The 18,999-nt window shown below is 40.1% G+C and overlaps 1 protein-coding gene across 1 annotated transcript in view; it reads left to right on the top strand.

The window, feature by feature from the left end:
- The first annotated feature begins 5,527 nt into the window (after positions 1–5,527).
- Positions 5,528–18,999, top strand: part of DNAH7 (dynein axonemal heavy chain 7) — a 235,411-nt gene continuing 221,939 nt past the window's right edge. The window contains exons 1-3 of the mRNA XM_046658055.1: positions 5,528–5,554; positions 10,920–10,982; positions 17,418–17,480. Of these exons, the coding sequence (XP_046514011.1) occupies positions 5,540–5,554; positions 10,920–10,982; positions 17,418–17,480 (141 nt within the window). The 5' untranslated portion in view covers positions 5,528–5,539. The remainder of the gene's footprint in view (positions 5,555–10,919; positions 10,983–17,417; positions 17,481–18,999) is intronic.

The raw sequence follows: 18,999 nt of genomic DNA, 5'->3' as shown, positions 1-18,999 counted from the left end.
CATTTATCTTTTCGTTTCCAGTACAAATTCTTACTAGTTTTAGGCTCATAACATCTTCTCTCCTTGTCTCCTGCTTCATTCATTGAAGACATCGGCTCACAGTTTTCCTCTCTACTCTGCTACTTAAGCATCCATGGGAACAGCCATAACCTTAGCAACTTACTTCCTTGACCTTCCATGGCCAAAGTCTTTCACTTCAGTCACCCACTTCCATGGCCACACTTGGGACCTTGTCAATGCCTGTAATTGCTCCACTTCTGAAATCGCAGAGTCAATACTCTCACTCCTAACCTTTCTGCTTCGACATTAGTTTCTTCCATGTCTCACTCTCACTGAGCCCCCCACTCACCCCATTTAACACCTTTCTCCCCATTTAACAGCGCTTTATTCCTCTATTAATTTTAGGTTCTGAGATTCTTTATTTTAACTTCACTCTTATCAAATTCTCCATTCTCTTGCTCTGTTGTTGTTGGAGGAGGTCATCGAGAGGACACAACCACCAGTTGACCTTTGAGCTGGAATCCAGCAATGAGAGGATCCTCACCGTCTCCCCTGTCCTTGGAATGGACTTTCTGCCCACCGTTCTCACAGTGGGAACCCGTTTCAAGGACGCAGCCTTGAGAGAGTAATGTGTTGCTGAGGCCACCTGGACAGTACACATGACTGAACCCTGTTAAGGCCTCTACATAAACTTTTAAGATTCTGGTGGGCGGGTATGGAGATCTGCTCTGCTTGAGGCCGCCCAAGACAAACTTTGTATGTAGGTTCCCTTGCTTATTAAAGCCACCACATACTGAGCTGGATTGGTTGTCCTCTTTCTTCAGTCTCTCCTTGCCCTCTGTGCATAGGGCCCAGTTGGCAAGCTAACAGTTGTTCTTCTGTCGCACCGGCCTTGGAAAGGGGCCATGTGTTGGTCTTTTCTGAACCTCAGCCTGGTCTGTTGAACATCTTTGGAGTATAGATTTGTCATTACTAATTCAAGGGCTTCAGTTTCAGCTGGGCCCTCTCTCTGTTTCCTCCATCACTTCTGTTCTCTCTCCTTTTCAGCCAAGTTACTTCAAAACTTCATTCCGCTCAAATTTTTTCCTAACTCCTGACTTCTACCCTTCCCTCTACTTCTCAGCAGATGATTTTTGCTTTCTACATCATGGAGAAAATGAAAATCACTTTTTGGGAATGCCCCCAACTGCATACCAGCAAAGTCCCCCACACTCACACCTCCCCTCATCCTTCCCTCCACCTTCTTTTTACAATGTGTCCTTAAAAAGTGTCTCTTCTTCTGAAGTAATTCTATCTCCCTTTTACTTTTTCCTTTGTTTTCATCCTTTTCCTTCCCATTTGTATTTAAACACAAACAAAACCCTCTTGTTTGAAAAGATAAAGTCCTTCTCTCTGTGGCTTCCCTCAGTCCCCACTCTATGTCTCTTGTTCAGAACTCAAACTTCTTGCAGATTTGTCTGCACTGGCAGTCTCTCTCCCTTTGCTTCTCAAACCTCTGGTGTCTGGGTTCACATCCTCCTACCTCATTGTCCTGAAATCCCTTTGCCATGTTCACTGACGATTTCCTTGTTGCTCTATCCATTGGATACTTTTAAATCCTTAGATTACTTACTTTCCAAAGACTTTGACTCCATTGACCATAGTCTCCTCCTTGAAATCTTGTTTTCTTTGATCTCCATGAGTCTATACTCTTAGTTCCCAATTGCCTCTGGCCACTTCTCAGTTCTCTTTGTAGGGTCCCCTTCTGTCCAACTCTTAAATATTAGGTTTTTTAAAAAATACTAGAGTCTGTTCTGTTCCTGTTCTGCACACTCCCTGAGCCATCTCATCTATGCTCATGAATTTGAATGTCATTTATATGTTAATGAGTCTCAAATCCACATCCCTAGCTCAGAAATGATCTTCTGAGCTTCAACTAATATGTACAACATCTACTGGCCATAAATATATTTACGCGTCTTAGAGGGATCTCACAGTCACTGTGTCCCACTCCAGACTCCTCACTTTCTCTTTAAAGCCTCCTCCTCCGCTTCTTTCCTCTCCCTCACCATCCATACAGGTATCCAAAGCAGTAAAAGGATCCTCACCCTTATTTCTTTCTTTGAAACATCCACATCTTAGCGAAACCACCTCCCGACTATCTCCTGAATCTGTCCACTTCGCTCTATTACCTTCATGAGTCCATTTCCGGCCACCATCATCTCTCACTGAACTCTTGTAATAGGCTCCCAGTAGGTCTCTCTCTTGCCTCCAGTCTTGCCTTTCTCCTCTCCTTCCACCAGAATAAAGCAAGGGTGATCTTTCTAAAATGCAAATGTGATCCTGTCATTCCTCCTCCTCCTCTTTCTTCTTTGTCTTCAGTTTTCCTCCTTTTTTTAAAGGACTGAAAAAATTTTTTTAATGTCGTAAAATATACATAACATAAAATTCACAATTTTGACCAGTTTTAAGTGTATAGTTCATTGGCACAAAGTACATTCACATTGTTGTGCAGCCATTGCTACCATCCATCTCCAGAACTTTTTTCATCTTGCAAAACTGAAACTCTATACCCTTTAAACAATAATTCATCATTTGCCCCTACCTCTAATCCCTGGCAACCACCATTCTGTCTATAAGAATTTGACTACTCTACATTCCTGATGTGAGTGGAATTTTACAGTATTTGTCCTTTTGTGACTGGCTAGTTTCAGTCAGCATAATGCCTTCCTGGTTCATCCATGTTGTAGCATGTGACAGAATTTCCTTCCTTTTTAAGGCTAAATAATATTCCCATTGTATCCAGCAATAATGGACCGGCTAAAAAACTGGGGGGAATCTGCAGTGGAATACTACGCAGTGTCAAAAAGAATGAGTGCACGATATGAACCCATCTCTGAGATACACTGTGAGCAGGAAAAGCAAATTACAGAATAGGTTGTATAGTATGCAGGCATTTGTATAACTAAAAGAGACATATATGTCTATTTATGTATAGACGTTTCTGGAAGTCTGCCAAAGAAACTAGTAACACTGGTTGCCTCTGGGGAGGTGAGAGGCAGGTCAGAAATGGAAGGAAGACTTCTTGTGTAAAATTTTGTTCTACTTGAGCATTTGTTCCACACACTTGTATAACTGTAAAAAATAAATATTAGTATGTAGGCTATGAAAAAAAATCCAATTGTCTGTATTCCTACATTTTGTTTATTCATCTATCTGTGGACACTTGGGTTGCTTCCACCATTTGGTTATTATGAATAATGTTGCCATAAATGTAGTTTACAAATAACTGTTTCTGTCCCTGCTTTCAGTTCTTTTGGGTGTATACCCGGAAGTGGAATTACTGGATCATATGGTTATTCTATTTTTAACTTTTTGAGGAACTGCCATACAGTTTTCCATAGTGGCTGCACCATTTTGCATTCCCACCAGTAGTGTATAAGGGTTCCAATTTTCTATATCCTCATCAACGTTTGTTAGTGTCCATTTTTTTTTGGATAATACCCATGCTGATGGATGTAAAACGGCATCTCATTGTGGTTTTGATTTACATTCCCTAATGATTAGTGATGTAGAGCATCTTTTCATGTGCTGATAGGCCGTTTGTATATCTTCTTTGGTAAAATGTCTGTTCAAGTCCTTTGCCTTTTTTTTTTTTTTTTTTTTTTTGCTGAGGAAGATGCACCATGAACTAACATCTGTTGCCAATCTCCCTCTTTTTGCTGAGGCAGATTTGTCCTGAGCTAACATCTGCTGCCAATCCTCCTCTATTTTGTATGTGAGCTGCTGCCACAGCATGACCACTGATGAGTGGTATAGGTCTGCACCTGGTAAACCAACCGGGGCTGCCGAAGTGGAGTGTGCCAAACTTAACCACTAGGCCACTGGGGCTGTCCCACTTTTGCCATTTTTTGAATCAGGTTATTTATTTGTTGTTGAGTTTTAGGAATTTTCTATATATTCTGCATATTAATCTCTTATCAGATATGTGATTTGCAAATATTTGCTCTCATTCTGTGGTCTGCCTTTGTACTCTGTTGATAGTGTCCTTTGATATACAAAGGTTTTAAATTTTGATGAAGTCCAGTTTGTCTATTTTTTCTTTTGTAGGTTGCGCAACTGGTGTCATATCCAAGAAATCATTGCCAAATCCAATGTCATAAAGCTTTCCTCCTGCGTTTTCTTCTAAGAATTTTATAGTTTTAGATCTTACATTTAGGACTTCTAACCACTTTTAGTTAATTTTTGTATATGGTATTAGGTAAGGGTCCAACTTCATTCTTTTGCATGTGTATATCCAGTTTTCCCAGCTCCATTTGTTGGAAAGACACTGTTTAGATTACCGTAGCTTTGTAGTAAGTTTTGAAATCAGAAAGTTTGAGTCCTCCAAATTTGTCCTTTTCCAAGAGTGCTTTGCCTATTCCGAGTCTCTTGAAATTCCATACGAATTTTAGAATGGGATCTGGTCATTTCTTAACATAAACTTTCAGTGGAGGTCAGTTGCCCTTGCAGTCTAAACTCCGTGTCACGTTTGAGACAGTCCTTGAGGATACAGCACCGGCTTACCACCTCAGCTGCATCTCTACATTCTCTCTAACTCCCTTTACCCAAATCTACTCTGCAACCTATCAGAACCATTTTCAGTTCTTCCAGCAGCCACCTACCCCTGTCTCAGGCCTTTTTACGTAATCTGCTTTCTACCGGCAACACTGTTTGGCCATGTCATTTTCCTTCAGACCTCAGCTTTCAAATCCCTTCCACATCTTCTTGAGAAAATAGTTGGCGCTTTGAGTTTTCCCTGCCGACTCTCATTCCCATCGTTGAGTCCACTGCCTTATAACCGCTTCTTTGAATACTCCCTTCACCTGTGCTGAAGGGATAGTGTCTTGGTCACATTTGTATGCCTAGTGCCTGGCACAACACCATCTGAGAATGTTGGTTTACATGAATTCTTGAAGGTTCTTTTTCTGGTATTCTTCCAAGGGATAGTTTTTGGGAAAAGTCAAGAAAACAACAGGAACTGAAAGCACACGGATAACAGAAAAAAGGTGTTAACGGGTCCCCATCTTTGCATCATTTCATTTCTCTAGTCCTCGGGGACCTTCTAGGCACACAGTTAAATGAGGAGTTAAGCCAGGGGTCCGGAGCACCCAGCTAAGTTACAAGGAGGGTGCAGAAGTGTGACAATCAGTAATCACACAGTATTGACCCTTCCAGGCAGAAGGAGACGCACCCACCGCCTGCAGCGCCCACCGCGCCCCGCGGCCCCACAGCACAGGCGCAGAGGCGCCACCGCGCGCCGGGGAAAGCACTTCCTGCGGGGCCGCGGGGCTCGTTCCCGCTTGAGGTACCAGGAGCCGCAGGGGACCGGAAATGGAAACTGCACCGGCCCGTTGCCTAGCAACGAACGCGGCCGGAACGCTAGACGGCCGGGCGCGGAGGGAGCAGGGACTGCAGGCGGGTCCCGGGCGACGTCTTGTCCGAGGGGCTCCCGGGGCCACCGGGCAGGAGCATCCCGGGGGCGCCCCGCCGCCGCCGCCGCCGCCGCGTCCTCGCAGCCATGAGCAGCCAGCAGGTGAGAGGGCGGCTCCTCGCCAGGCTCGCCCCGCCGCGAAGCTTCCCGCGCGTTTCCAAAATGATGGAAACCCGAGTCCTCCGGACTCCCCAGTTGTGAGCTCGTGGGGTACAGCTTCCTTCACCCCAGTTCCCATCTGGGATGCTGAGCGCTGTCCGTGGAAACTCTTTTGTTTCGTTCCCGGCCGTTCGTCCTTGGTGTTGCCATAACAACCAAACAGATCAGTCGAGCGGGGCGCCAGCAGTTTAAACTACAGCCCGAGTGTCCCGGCGTGCTAAGGGTGGGGGCGTTTGGGTTGGGGAGGCTCGCTGGGGAGTTGGCTCTGGTGTTGGAATCTAAGCTCATTCCTAGCTGTGTGACTTTGGGCGAATCACTTAGTCTTTTTAAGCCTTCGTTCCCTTTTTTGCAGGGGGAAAAATCAGAACAACTTCCCCTCCTTTCTAAGGTTGTTATAAAGTTCAAATAAGATAAGATACCTTACCATACCATACCATATCATTACCATACCATACCATACGTGAAAGAGTTTGGTAAGTGGCAAATGGAATTTCTTCCTAAGAAAATATCACCAAGGCATGTAATAAAGAATGCATGTTGCACTAGCTTCTTTTTAGAACTCTTTCTTGATTGAACTTAAGACCAGCTGTAAACAAAAGGAAAGAGGAACAATGGTCAAACTTTGTAATGCCCGACGAAATGGGGAGGCATTAGGCGTGGGCATTGTTCTGGCTATAGCTAGAATGCAACTCTAGCTCTCTATATGGAAAGGGCCCCGTGAGCATCTTGGCACTGAATGGGAAACATTTACTTTTCAGCCTGCACATTTTGCTTAGTTTCTTTGTTTTGATGCTACACTATAATTCTTTCCTTTTCGATATTTCATATTTTTTTGTAGTATTGCAGTTTATTGTGAAAACACTGTTAAAAGGTGATTCATTCGCCTATCCATTGGGTTGTAGATTGCTAACAGGAAATGTCAAAACCCTAATTCATTAGTTAATCAAATAAGTAATTAACCTCTAAATGATCAGGACAATTGAGTTTTAGCCTTTTATTGAAATGGGTAATAAATTGAGAACTAAGAAACACTGATTTACTTACCATATAACTAGTAATTAGTAGTAAAAGAACAAATGAACAAACAAAAAATAACAAAAAAATCGAGACGGGTAACTGAAAAACTCAGCAATTAGGTTAATAGACTGCACTAGTGATTTTTTTCTGTGACATTTGAAGTCCTTTTAAAAAAGTTTGTTATCATCACCATCCATTTACATTAAGCAACTTATTTCCTTGATGCCCCTATTAGTCTTTGGCCTAATCTTGAACCATATTGTATGTTGTTGAAATTAAAAATACATGTTTACTATATTTGCAGTGGTATTTCTGAATAGCCATTATTTTGCAAAGCCCATAATTGACCAATTTACAACTAAAAAGCATCCACTAAACATCTATTGGCAATTAAGTTTTAAGTTCCGATTTATCTTAATAAAAGTGATGTTTGGAAATGACACCGCTCATCCCTCTCCTGCACAGAGGGCCCTGGATGCTTGAAAAGGCAGTGGGATCTTGGAAGAATGGGCCTGAGCCCGTCTAGGATGATTTCCATTTTCTACATACTATTTTTAAACAGCAGAGGTCCCTCTCTCGCTGCTTTGGTTGATCTGTAATTTTCAAACTCTTGATACTTTCATTTATGCTAATTTAGAGCATAGTTTTCCTTTTGAAAGGATGAAAGTTTTAATATTTTAACCTAAAACAAATGGAATGGATTGAACTTTTGGTAATGCCATTTTTATGTGATGTTTACTTATGTATTTATTTAGTTTGAAAAAGTGAGCAGGTGCTAAAATCATGTTTGCTGATGGAGATTTTAACGTATGCATCTTGTTAGCGGAAGGTTGAGCGTGACAGGGCATTTTTCAGGAATAGCAGTCTGAGCTCTTAAATTAGGTGTTTAAAAGAAATATAAATCTTTTACAACTGCTCATTTCATTTTTTAAAATTAGTTAAACCATAAAATAAGGCATCTTGAGTTTCAGTTGCAGTACTTTCAGGGGTTTAAAGATGCAAATATCCAAAGACCACGAAGCTCCCTACAAATCCACTACAGATTGTGGGCAGAGAAGAGGAAAAAGCTGTCAGCATATCTCTACTCTAGCACTTTTTCTAGTTGTTAAATTGAGTAGTTTTGCATTTATATGATGCTCATTCTGTTTTCCTTCACATCTTGTTGATGTCATTGCTTAAAAAGGAGGTCAGAGTGAAAACAGTTGGATAAGAGGCCAACAGCATGGTGATATCTTTAACAACCATAACTCAAGCATACGCCAACTGCATATGTTTAAATCAACTGTATTAAATTTGAGAGGTTATTGTTGATTTAACCAGACAACTTCATAAGATTATTGTTGATTTAACCAGACACATTAATAGGTTCTGGTCATTTGATTAGAATGGTTAAATTTGGAGTATACCAGGTTTACCCTTTCAATAGACTCGTGGTTGAAAATCAGCAAAATGAAATCTAAATGCACAACTAGGCTGCTCAAGGAAGACCTAGACTCTTCAGCAATTTTAATTTTGGTTATGTAAAATTATATCAGTCAGGATCCCAACAGAAAACAGATGGCAAGCTCAAAAGGATTTGATTGAAGACAACTTATAAGAAGACCATTTGCAGAGGTGTGTGCAAGGTTACAGGAAGGAACCAACAGGGATGAGGAAGCACTTAAGGATTAACAGCAATAGGAAGCCATTACCATTCCTAGGCCTGACGGGTCAAAGAAACTGAACACCATTCTCAGAACCTGGTGAGAGCTGGGGGCTTGGAATGGTAGCTTCCTGACAGGAGCTGAGCTATGGAAGAATTCAGCCACTGTCAGAACTTTGGGAAATGGAGTACAGGAAAGAAATAGCCAAAACCCTTTCTCCTCCTGCTCTCTAGACTGCTACTAGTGCCTCTCAATGCTTAATCCCCACCAGAAGCCAAAGGACTGGGAGCCCAGATGATGCCCATACATAGAATTCAGACTTCCAGGCACAGAGCAAGAAGAAAAGCACGGAGACCTGACTGGGCCAACCAAAAATTGACCATCACAGAAATGATTATAAGTAAATACAGCTTTATAGACATTTCCATTTACAAATCAATTGGGATTAAAAGTTTGTAAGTCAATCATTTAGATCCTATGATGCACTTTCCATTCAAAATCTTTATACCTAAGACTAAGTCCAGCAAAAGATGCATAAGACCCTTATAAACGATATTATAAAATGTTTTTGAAGGATACACTCTCAGGATCTGAATAAAGAAATAGATTGTATTCATGAAAAAGAAGGGTCAGTATCATAATGATATCAATTTCCTCCAAATTATTCTAGAAATTTAATGTGTTTCTATCAAAATCCCCAAAAGTTTCATGCAGTGTGGATTATAAAATTAACATGGTAGAGGAAATGTCAAGATTGCGTATGATAACTTTTGAGAATAGTAAGATAGAGAGAATTGCCTTACAGCTCTCAAGACCTATTGTGAAGTCGTCGTAGTTTAGACAATGCAATACAATTTGTTTACAGATAGACAGATATACCAATGGAATTAAATAAAAGGACAAAAGCAGATATGCCCATACACACATGTTGTAAATATATATTATATACACACACTATATTGTGCATGTGAGATACAAGAATTGTGTGTGCATGTACTAAGATATATGGCAAAAGATGTTTACTGAAACATCTTTTGTAAAAGAGAGACATTGGAAACAAACTAAATGTTCATTCACAAGAGAATGGAATGGATAAATTGTTTTATATTCCTATAGTAGAACTCTATACAGCTGTGAAAATCAGTGAGGAAAGTATCAATGTGGGAAGTGAGAAGCTACCTGCTGGGATGCTGAAAGGTCGGAAAGGAAGTCTCCCTCTGTGATGTAAGGGGAACTTGCTGGAAAGCTACCTTTAGGGATGCTGCAGAAACCTGCTGGAGGGTGTCTGGCACTGGGTCAGCCACACAGCACAACTTGCGAAGGTGCCCAAGGGCAAGGATGCTGACTGCTGGCAGCCACGTCATGGGAGCAACAAGAAAAAGCACTGGAACCAGGAAGAAAAGTCTCTTCCTCTTACAGTGTCCCTTTTGAATCCTCCTGATATTGTGCCACCTGGAGAAATGTTTGCACAAAGCAGGACAAAAAGCATGAATCTGATGATGAGAGGCAAGAAATTGATAAGTGGCCAAAGCATAACTCATATTATCTGTTTTGTAAATCAAAGTATCATTCTCAACAGTGCTTCCTCTTACCTAGATGAAATTCTTACCATGGAATTATTCCCTATTGCAAAGAAGGTAAAGGTAGTCTTCTCTGAAAGTTACTGCTAAAAAGTACAAATGATGCTACAGTAACTTGAGGGTGCGTTAACCTGAATACATTGTCACCCTAGGAAGGGAGCATTCTGGAAAAAAAATGAAGTTTTAGTCATGGAGAAGGGAGGTGGAATTGAGTAAACTTTGGACACCGATTAGATCCAGATAAATTCCCAGAAGAAGATATCACCAATTCCCCACTGAATTGTCTTGGCACTCTTGTTAAAAATCAACTGCCGATAAATGTATGGGTTTATTTCTGAACTCCCAGTTCTATTCCTTCGGTCTTTATGTTTATCCTTATGCAGTCTTCATTACTGTAGCTGTGTAGTAAGCTGTGAAATCTGAAAGTGTGAGTCTGCCAACGTTTTTCTCCTTTTCCAAAATTGTTTGGCTGTTCTGGGTCTCTTACACTTCCATGTGAATTTTATGATTAACTTGTTACTTCCTACAAAAAAAAGTGGTTGGGATTTTGACAGGGAGTGTGTTGAATCTGTAGATTATTTTGAGGAGTCTTCCAATCCATAAGCATGAGGTATCTTTCCATTTATTAAGGTCTTCTTTAATTTCTTTCAGTAATGTTTTATAGCTTTCATTGTACAAGTCTTACACTTATTTTATTAAATTTATTTCTAAGTATTTTATCCTTTTTCATGCTATTGTAAATGGATTCATTTCTTAATTTCAATTTTGGATTGTTCATTGCTAGTGTCTAGAAATACAGTTGATGTTTCTGTATTAATCCTGTATCCTGCAACCTTGCTGAACTTGTTCATTAGCTCTAATAATTTTTGTGGATTTCTTATGATTTTCTGCACACAATATTATATCATCTGTAGAGTATGTTTTGGAATATTTTGGATGATATATGCTTTCGAAAGCATTTATCTACTCTGTAGATATTTGGTTGACTCTGTAAAATTTGGTTGACTGAATAAGTTTTAACATTAACAGAATAAACAGTTTTGGGTTTTTTTTGTATTTTTCATGCAGGATAAATCAGCCAGCAAAGGAAAACCCAAGATACCAGTAAGGTTTTTACCACAGTTATCTACGGTAATTTACCAATATATTATCATAGTGTACTGCTTTTATAATAATGTTATTTACTAGTTTTCGAACTTATAACTTACTGAATTTCTGATTTTAAATTCTGTGCTCCATTTAATTCTTTTTTGATGGGGAACATCTATAAGGTACATGTGTTAGGAAAATAACTATCTTAAAGTAACTGTAAGCTATAATTACCTAGTATGTACAGAATATTTGAGTATTCTGAAAAAAGAATTGTGAAGATGTGCTAACAGAAGCAGTGTTGAAGTCAGGAAATGAGGACTTGGGTTACAGCTTTGTCACTAATGGCTCTGTGACTTGTGGGGAGTCACTTACTTCTCTGAGCTCCAGTTTCTGAGTGTGATAATGAGCTGATTTGATGAACTTGGGGAGATGCGTCTTCCAGTGCTAAAATGCTGTGCTACGGAAGATTTCTTAGATCTTGGCATCCTTTTACATTGTTTTGACTTTAGATTATCATTGTCCTATGGAAGAAGTAGTTAATAGACATTTTCAGTTAATAAAGTGCTGATAAGTTAGATTTTACTGCAATAAAATTTACTGTCTAATAATTATGTTGAGTTTAGTGCCTCTAAGTTGCTCTCTTGTGACTCCTGGAAGTTAAGTTTAAGTGGACGTTCAATGCAAACGTTATTTGCTTTGCAACATGTTTTAAAAGCTCAGAATGACTATAAAATGGAATCTGCGTTGCTTTATACAGAGAAGAGTCCTAATAATTTGAAATGAAAGATTCTCTCAGGTTAAAAAAACTCAAATGAAAATTTTTAGGTGAATGTTCTTGAACATATCAAAGTACATGTTTTAATTGTGAACCTATTTTTTTTTTTTTAAAGATTGGCACCTGAGCTATGGTCTATTGCCAGTCTTCTTTTTTCTTTTCTTCTTCTTCTCCCCAAAGCCCTCCAGTTGTATATTCTAGTTGTGAGTGCCTCTGGTTGTGGCATGTGGGACGCTGCCTTAGTGTGGCCTGATGAGCGGTGCCATGTCCACGCCCAGGATACGAACCAGCGAAACCCTGGGCCGCCGAAGCGGAGTGCGCGAACTTAACCCCTCAGCCACGGGGCTGGCCCCCAATTGTGAACCTGTTTGTATCGATAATGCCAAGTTTGTCACACCATATTCTATAAAATAAAATCATAGCTTTTGTATTTAGTTCTCAAATATTTAAGTTTCTAGATTAAAAGACAAAGACCTGAAGTGGAATAGACATTTTTTCTCTTTAAAAGTTTCACAAATTTTAAAACTGAAAAAAAAATTACTTAGTTTTTTTTATGTTACTAGTATGTAGGTTTAGAAATAGCAACTAAATTGAAATTTATTTACTGAATAAATATTCAGAGGCTGAGTTGAATAATCCTTTCTAACCAGTGAGCCATGTAATTGCCTAAAATGCTTACGTTGGCTGATTTAAACCTTATCCTGTGTCATATTTACTGTATCTTTCAATTTTTCTTCCATATTGTTTGAATTTTGTCTTTTAAGATAAATAATATTTTAAGAGAGATTTAAAAAGTAATCCATTGATTAAAAAATTATTTTCATTTGAATGTTAAGGTTTGCCCTCAGATGAAATTTTCCTGCAGTAGTTAAGACCTAGAGAGATTTCATTACAGAACTTCCTGCTTCCAGAGGTGATCCTTGTTGCTGAATCAAGGGTGACCCAGCATTGGTGGCTCCCAGCCTCTGTGATCTGGACACCTGATTCTCACCCTTTTTGCACACCTTACTCAAAGCACTCTCAGGAATCTTAAATCCTTTATGGAGCAAGACGAGAGAGGAACAATGGAAGGGCAGACAGAAGGAGGGAAGAGCACTGATTTTTAAGTTGCCTTAGCTTGTTTTCCTGTGACAGAGAGCCTGAAGAAAGGACTTGTGCACAGTTTCTTTGGGAGGTGATCCCCGGAAGTGGGAGTGAGGGGTTCGGGAGAGTAAAACTAGGAAGAAGTAGAAACCATTACGAGGATGTGTTGTTGGTTGTCACACTTAGGCAACTGGAGTGACTCTGCCATGACCTTCTGAGTTGCTTCTAGAATGCTTCCTGGAATTATCCACCTGAGGATGGTCAGGGTGGTAGCATTTCTCTGTGAGCTCTCATCCCACACTGGTAGAGTTTGCTCCTGAGAATCCTAACTCACCCACTTATGGCTGCTCATGTGTGTGTGCAGAGTGGGCTACTCTGAGAACTCCATGCTATGGCCTTGGAGAAGCCCCACAGCAGAAAGAAAAAGACCTTTTCTTGAGGTGAAACACTGTCATTCCTACATGAATTGAAGCCAGCACAGAACTGTTCACTGTAGCCATGTCTGGAATCAGAGATGAGGCCAGGAGGATGAGAAAAGATATGAGGCACGAGAGTCATCTGATAGAAAAGTCAAGGGAATTCCCTTGGGGCCAGTGTCACAAGAGTGCCAAAGCAGAGGGAAGGAATGGCATATGCCTAAGTCATCATCTGAAAGGAAATTGCAGACTAAAATGGAATTGCTTGTCAGCATAAATAGTACGTAGATATTACTTTAAAATCCACCGCTTTGGTTTTATTGAAGAACAGCATTACTTAGCTAGATGGGATTCTGGCTTCTGTGTGGCAGCTCTTCTTGGTTAGCCAGAGAACTATTCTTTATAAAATATTCTATGAGAGAGAGATTCTGCACTGCAGTGTAAGAAGGAAACATTAAGGCCCGCAACACTCTTTTCCGAGTAGGATGCTGATGAGACTGGCAGGATAGCTCTGCTGGCAGGACAGGCAGTGTAGAGGTCCTAAGAAGTCAGGTGTGTGGGGATTTTTGTAGGAGGCCGAGGTTAAGCAAGGCGTTTTGTACATTTGTAGTGGCTCCAATACAATAGACCTCATTTGAATTCCCTCTGTATCCTGGTATGAAAATTGCAGGACACTTGGAACGTATATTCCAGAACTTTTCTTCTCTGTCATCTACAATTGCATTCTGATTAGGCCTTTACCACATCCTCATTCTTCTCAAAGGAAGCCTTCAACTTTGGGAACACCTACTGCATCTTTTAGCTTGAAAATGTGCTCGTGTTTCCCTTCACGTCCTGTGGTCCACTGGGAATTGTAGAAATTGTAGAAGACAGAGCCATTTGTGGTACAGCACTGGATATTTAGGAAATATTCACGTAACCTGATGTTTGTACTTTGGGAAGTACTGTTTGAAGCTCATGGCCATTCTTTTTTACTTTTCTTTCTTTTTAGTTGCACTTTTTTTTTAGGGCTTGCTTAGCCAATTTGTAACTTTTTCTAAGATAAAGTTAAAATTATTTTGAAGTTAGTTTATCAAGCTCTATAAGACTGATTCAGTAGACTAGTAGAGATGGAGCAGGGTGAGGGGATAGGAGAGCAGGGGAGGTCCGCATGTGGATTCTATTCCGGACAGAATTTAAGCAGTAAGAGAATTACCAGGAGAGCGCTGTGCGTGTTCAAAGAAGGTCACCTGCAATTGGAGTTAAGAAAGAGAATCTAAACGTTTTTGATCTTGGTCTTGAAGAAAGTGTCAGATTTTAACAGAGAGACACTCAGGTGCATATTGGCCCCTCTGTTAGCTGACGTAACAGACTCCCAAATCTCAGAGACTTGACGCAATAAAGATTACCCCTTGCTCAGAAGTCTGATGTGGATCGGGTAGCCCTCCTCCCGCCTAAGCTATGCCCGTGAGAACATGTGGGCTCCTTGCTGACAGTGGCCAGGGCGGAAGAGCCAGGAAGGAGGGACAGCGCTTGTCACCTGTCCTGCTGATGCTCACATTTCGCTGGTCTGCTCCAGTCCTGTGGCTACAATGTAACTGTCAGAGAGGCTGGGAAACGGAATTGTTTGGAGTGTATGGAGGAGGCTTTGAAAACCAAGAAGAAGCCTTGTGCCTACTTTATTAGGGGGCTTTTTCATGTTTCTGACCTGGGGGCAAATGATCAGAGCTATGCCGTAGGAAGGTTGAGGTGACCTTCAGTTGCTAGCATTTTCTGTAAATTAGGGCTCATATTTCCTGTTGCCTGGATTATTTAAAAAAGCTGCTAAGCTATCCTCACGGCTGACTCTAGTCGCTTTTTTCTCATATGTCTTGTTTACTGCTGCCAGGACCATTTATGAAATAACCTTTTGTATGTCCTTGCGTAATAAATAAGATAAAAGTATAATTTATCACCCAAACTGAAAGCCATTGAGAGTGAAAGTGCTACTAGTTATGCTTGGGCAAGACGTGTGAACTGGGACGTGGGATCACCCCAAGAGGAGATCACGATGGCTCTCTGCTGCCAGCCAGGCCAATCATGCCACAAATCTACGTCCTGCATAATATAGCAGCACCCATCTATCCATCCCCGCCACACCCTTGATTTAGGTTCCTACTCAAACGTAACCTCTGCAAGAGGCCTCACTGCCCCACCTAACCGAGCATTGCTCCACCTTTCCCTCTCTCCCTTCACCCTGCTTTATTTGTCTGCATTGCTCTTCTTACTTCCTGACATTACGTGATGCTTTATTTGTCTGCATTGCTCTTCTTACTCTCTGACATTACATGATGTATTTATTCTGAAATAGCTGTCTGTACCCCCACTAGAATGTAAGCTCCATGAGAGAAGGGGCTTCGTTCTTCCAAAGCTGTAGCTCTAGTGCCTTAAAGAGAGCCTAACACATGGTAAGAGTTCAGAAATCATCATTGAATAAGACAGTGGTTAGACCTGCTACTTCGGTTGGGCCAAGTCCCTTCACCATCGACCCCAGCATCCCCTTGAGTCATCGTTCACGATGCTCCTTCTGTCTTCAGTAAGCTCATTGCTATTCTCTATGGAGATCCAACTGTGCCTCAAGGCTTAGCTTCCATTATTTCTTTTTCTAGAAATTTCTTTGAACACTGTACTCCATACCATTTCCTGTCCTGCATGGAAGCATATAGTTTTTAATATTAACTGGACTGTGTGCTTTGTGGGGGCAAATACTACATCATATATAAAGTCCTCAACTATACCATAGGCACAATACTAATTGCCTCATAGAGTTTTAAAGAGAATTAAATGATATAATTCATGTAAACTTCTTAAAACAATATGCAGCATGCAATGTCATCCATATAAAATATACTCTGATCAATATAAAGAATTACTGATGAGATAATTTACATTCTTTGTGTTTTATTAAGTCTTCAAAATCTAGTATATATTTTATACCTAAACATATGTCGCTTCAGATGGGCCACATTTTAAGCAGCCAATAGCTACAGGTGGCTAATGAATTTTCTTTTGGACAACACAGCTTTAAAGCATACAAGAATAGCAGACATGAGGAGTAGCCACTCCCTGTAGGTCTCAGGGAGAGTGCTCAAGGAAGAAACTTGGAAGATCCATCTCTTTCTTTCCCAAAGCTTAGATTAAGATCTCTTGGAGGGGGCGTGGCTGTGGCCCACTTGGGTGGCAAAGACATTTGCTGGGATGTTGCAGGCCTGGGCTGGAAGGGGAGAAAACCACTGCTGGGATGCTGAAAAGTTTGAAAGGAAGTCTTCCTCTGTGATGTAAGGGAACTTGCTGGAAAGCTGCCTATAGGGATGCCAGTGAAACCCGCTGGAGGGTGTCTGCCATTGGGTGAGCCACACAGCACAGGCTGGAAGGTGCCTGTGGGCAACTATGCTGCCTGCTGGTAGCCATGCCCTGGGAGCAATGAGAAAAACCACTGGAACCAGGGAGAAAAGTCCCTACTCTTACAGTTTTCTTTTAGCACTCTTTATAATATTAATGCTGGTTGGCAAAGGGAAAATGTTATAGGATCCTTCTCAAGAATCACAAAGGACAGCAAAAAAGGTAGATTTGGAGCTGAGAGGCAATAAATTGACAATTGGCAAAAAGCAAAACTCATATTGTTTGCTTTCTAGATCAAAGTATCCTTCTCAACAGTGCTTCCTCTTACCTAGATAAAATTCCTACCATGAATACCCTCTACTCAAAAGAGATAGCTGCACTTTTCTCTGAAGGTTGCTGCTGAAAAGTACCAATGTTACTTACGGCAGCTTGAGGGTGTGTTGTCTTGAATACGTTGTCAGCTTAGGAGGGAGAGCATTCTGCTTGTCAATAGACAAAAGTGATATTTTAGTGATGGAGAGGGGAGGTGGAGCTGAGTAAGCCCTGGGCACTAGCTAGGTTCTGATAAAGTCCCAGAAGATGATGTAATGGATAAAAAGCTTTGCACGTTTTTTAAAGCTTTTTTGTGAGTATTGGTACCATTTTCCTTTCCTTCCTTGCTATAAAGGAAGCAATTCTAAGACAAATATTGAGAATTTAAAAAGTCGTAGAGTATGTCTTTGAATATTTTGGATAATATGTGCTTTACTTTAGAGCAGACTTCTGTAAAATTTGGTTGAGTAAATCAATTTTAGCACTAACAGAGTAAACAGGTATTTTTTCTTTATATTTTTCATGCAGGATAAATCAGCCAGCAAAGAAAAATCCAAGACACCAGTAAGAGTTTTACCACAGTTGGCTGCGGTAATTCACTTATTCGTTGAATTTTTGCCCTTTTAAATGGTTTATTAGTTTTCAAACTTGTAAATAGTAACTGAATTTCTGACTTTGAATTTTGTACTCCACTTGATTATTTTCTGATGGAGAAATTCTACAAGGTGCACATGTTAGGAAAAATGACTATCTTAATAAAGTAACTGTAAGCTGTAATTTCCTACTATGTACAGAATATTTGAATATTCTGGATGAAGGAATTTCCCTGATGGACCAGCAGAAAGTATGTCAGTGTTGGAGTTAGGAAATGAGGTGTCAGGTTATAGCTTTGTCAGTCGTGGCTCTGTCATCTGAGGGGGCCACTTACCTCTCTGAGCCTCAGTTTCTGAGTTTGAATATGAGCAGAGTCGATGCCGTGACCTTTGAGATATATCTTTCAGCAGTGAAATGCTATGCCACAGAAGACTCTTCAGCTCTTGCCATCCTTTTTTAATTGTTATGACTATAAATTGTCATTGTCCTTTAGAAGAGGCAGTTGGTAGACATTTTCAGTTGATAGGTGCTAGGTAAGATGAACTTTACCATAATAAATTTTACCATCTAGTAATTATGTTGAGTTTAGTGCCATTGAGTTATGTTCTTGTGACTCCTGGAAATTGAGCTTAAATGAAGGTTCAATGAAAACATTATTTTTTTAAATTGTGATAAATTATGCATAACAAAACTTACGATTTTAGCCATTTTTAATTGAACTGTAATTCATTGGCATTAAGTACATTCATATGTGCAATCATCACCACCATCCATCTCCAGAACTCTTTCATCTTTCCAAACTGAGACTTCTTACTCACTAAACGCTAACACCCCATTCTCCCTTCCCCTAGCCCCTAGAAACCACCATTCTACTTTCTGTCTCTGTTTATTTGGACTCCTCTAGGTCCCTCGTATAAGTGGAATCCTACGATATTTGTCCTTTTGGGTCTGGCTTATTTCACTTAGCATAATATTTTCAAGGTTCATACAAAGCATTATTTTTTGAAAGATATTTTAAAAGGTGAGAGCAGACTATGAAGTTGACTTCATGTTGCTTTATATAGAGAAGATTCTTGATCATTTAAAATGGAGGACATTTTTTACTTAGAAAACTTGAGTTAATATTCTTAGGTGAATTATCTTGAACATTTCAAAATACATATTTTCATTGAAAATGTGTTCTTACTAATAATGCCAGATCATCAAGCCAAGTTCTGTAAAATTGAGCCATAGCATATTTTCCCTAGTTCTGCAAAATCTATCTTAAATTTTCTAGTTTAAAAGACAAGACCTAAAATGGAATAGACATTTTATTTTCTCTGTAAAAATTTAGCACATTTTAAAACTAAAAGAAAATAAAAATTGCCCTTAGTTTGTTGTGTCTTGTTAGTATATAGGTTTGGAAATGTAAAAATTTAAATTTCCATATTTAATATTCAGTGGCCAAGTTGAATTGCGTAATAATCTTTTCCTGTTGGTGGCATATAATAGTCTGAAATGCTTTTGTTGGCTGATG

This window comes from Equus quagga, chromosome 4 (assembly GCF_021613505.1).
Source record: "Equus quagga isolate Etosha38 chromosome 4, UCLA_HA_Equagga_1.0, whole genome shotgun sequence".
In the NCBI taxonomy this organism is placed as follows: domain Eukaryota; kingdom Metazoa; phylum Chordata; class Mammalia; order Perissodactyla; family Equidae; genus Equus; species Equus quagga.
This window is presented reverse-complemented; position numbering and strand designations above follow the sequence as displayed.